Here is a 2,659-nt window from a genome sequence, read left to right on the forward strand (position 1 = left end):
AAAAAAAGTTAATTTTTTGGCAGTTGGGTGTCAGGTTCACATACCCTAGTAGCACAAAATATTGAATACATATTCATCCAATAAAAGAGATTGAATCTCATTTTAATATTTAAATATACATGTGATGTTTATTCTAGATTTAGAAAAAAAATTCTTTTTTTTAAGTATAAAATGAATATCTATTCAATATTTAGAATGGAATATTTTTTCCCAAATGTAAAATACATATTTATTTGATATTCATAACAAAATATTATTTCCCGAATATAAAATACATATTTATTTAATATTCGCAACAATATATTTTTTCCCGAATATAAAATATATATTCATCTGATATTCAAATTCCCACCGAGATAAAAAGAATTAAAATAACTTGTTTCAATTTAATTCAATCACAAGAAATAAAGTAATAAAAGTAAAATCTATGAATAAATGAAACACAATATAAAATTGATTTAATTTTTTTTTGAATCTCTTAATTTTCCAGATTTATTCAACATTGCCCGAATATTCAATACGCATCTTCTAAACATAAATTTCACATTATCCGAATATTTTTTAAACGCTTCTTTTAAAATATTTATGGAAAATAGGAAACATTAATAATAGATTTTTCAGGATATGTAGGTATCAGTTTTTATAATCAATTAGTATCAACTCAAAAAGTAATTTGTATTAAACGTCTTTATATATATATACTTTCTCAGGAAAACATACGAAAACAGCGATACGGAATATGAGGGGATTATGAAAATCTGCAGGCAGTGACATCATAGTAGGAGCATATCATGTGACAAAATCACGTGACAAAATCACGTGACAAAATCACGTGACCAAGAGTATAAAAATTGTGCTGCAGATTGAACTGCATTCAAACCGTTCTGTAGTGACCCCCCAGCGAAGAAATGAGTGCAACCATGGAAGAACTCTTGGAAATGGAAAGTCGATTGTGGGACCAGACCGATCGATTGACTTCGCAAGAAGAATACCTCGCATGGGAAGAACGATGCAACGAGTGCCTCGAGTCGCTGGAAGAACATAGTCGAGCAAAACGCCCTCGATTATCGATCGGTGTTCAACAATCGTTGATCGCTCGCATCGCGCGTCTCGATAGTCTAAAGTATTCGTTGCGCAGACGTTTCGTGTACGAAGGTGCCGGCTATTCAAGCACTGGACTCTTGTGGCGTGAAATAAACAAACAACGCGTGTTGTTTTAAATTCCCACTACATCGAACCGCGTAACTTTCTTCAGGATGCGAGAGACGTTGTGCTCGAGCATATACGGGGTGCATTGGTGAAACATAAGACACTAAAAGTGAATACCGCGTTTAATGGAGAGTTTGTAGCAGGTGATAAACGCTCAAACAAGACTATCAGCACGAAAAACTGTGAAATCTTCGGCGCGATCAATCTCGAAGAGTGGTACGAGCAACGCGTCGTCGAACCCACCCTAGCATCGCTGGAAGAATTTCAAGAACGGGATAGCGGATGGGCGCTGTCGCGTATACTCAATTTAATTGTTAACGTGAATAAATATATACCACAATAAATATATACCAGCAACGTATGCTCGAACGACAATGCATGTTTCGCGTGGTCAGTGGTGGCTGCTCTGCATCCAGCCGAAAGTCACGTATATCGTACATCGGCATATCCTCATTACTCAACAGTGTTGAATATCCAGGATATCGAATTTCCAATGACATTGAACCAAATTAAAAAGTTTGAACACGCTAACAGCATCTCCATCAACATCTACATCACTGAAGAAAAGAAGGTTCTACCGATACGGCTCGCCACACGGAAGATGGAGAGACATGTCAATTTGCTGTATTTAGAAGGAGCAAACGGCGTGGGGCATTTCGCGTGGATCAAAAACTTATCGCGCCTCGTGAGCTCACAATTGAGTAAAAATAATCATCGAAAATACTTTTGCGATAGGTATGTATATAATTCTTTTTCTTTTTAAATATGCTATGTTTAAAAAAAAAATTTATGTCTTTTTTTCATTGCAGATGCTTGCACTACTTTAGTTCCAGTGAGAAGCTGGACGCTCACACCGTAGATTGCGAGAAGATGAATGATTGCGCAATCGTATTACCAGATAATGACAGCAAGTGGCTCAGCTTCAACAACTACATCCGGAAAGAGCGACTTCCATTTGTGGTGTACGCCGACCTCGAGTGCATTCTAGAGAAAACTGATGGAGGAGCGCGAAAATACACGTATCAGCATCATAAAGTATTTAGTATTGCATATTATGTCCAATGCGCGTACGATTCGTCCTTGTCGGTATACCGATGTCGTCGTGATGCGAATTGTGTTTCCTGGTTCGTCGAAGAATTAAAGAATTTGGCACACTTTGTTAAATCAATTTTATCAAATAACATACAAATGGATGATTTAACGAGCGAACAGCAGGAGACATTTCGCAACACGACGCATTATCACATTTGCGAAAAACCGTTGGGAGAAAACGATACGAGGGTGCGCGATCATTGCCATCTAACCGGTCGGTACAGAGGTCCCGCGCATTCCAATTGTAGTCTAAATTATAAAAACTCTTTTTGCATTCCCATAGTTTTTCATAATTTGTCCTCTCTCGTTTCGTTATGGCAAATTGTCGTCGATCGGAGTTCGGCACGGTAAACTCTTC

The 2,659-nt window shown here is 37.3% G+C and overlaps 1 protein-coding gene across 1 annotated transcript; it reads left to right on the plus strand.

Annotated features, from left to right (window-relative positions):
- Window positions 1-715: 715 nt before the first annotated feature.
- LOC128882377 (uncharacterized) lies at window positions 716-2,648 on the plus strand (the record flags this gene model as incomplete). Its single annotated transcript, XM_054133972.1, has 2 exons — window positions 716-1,944; window positions 2,019-2,648. Coding segments are annotated over exons 1-2 (872 nt in total), but the record flags the coding sequence as incomplete, so codon positions are not given.
- Window positions 2,649-2,659: the final 11 nt, after the last annotated feature.

Source organism: Hylaeus volcanicus, unplaced genomic scaffold (assembly GCF_026283585.1).
Source record: "Hylaeus volcanicus isolate JK05 unplaced genomic scaffold, UHH_iyHylVolc1.0_haploid 11308, whole genome shotgun sequence".
Lineage (NCBI taxonomy): Eukaryota > Metazoa > Arthropoda > Insecta > Hymenoptera > Colletidae > Hylaeus > Hylaeus volcanicus.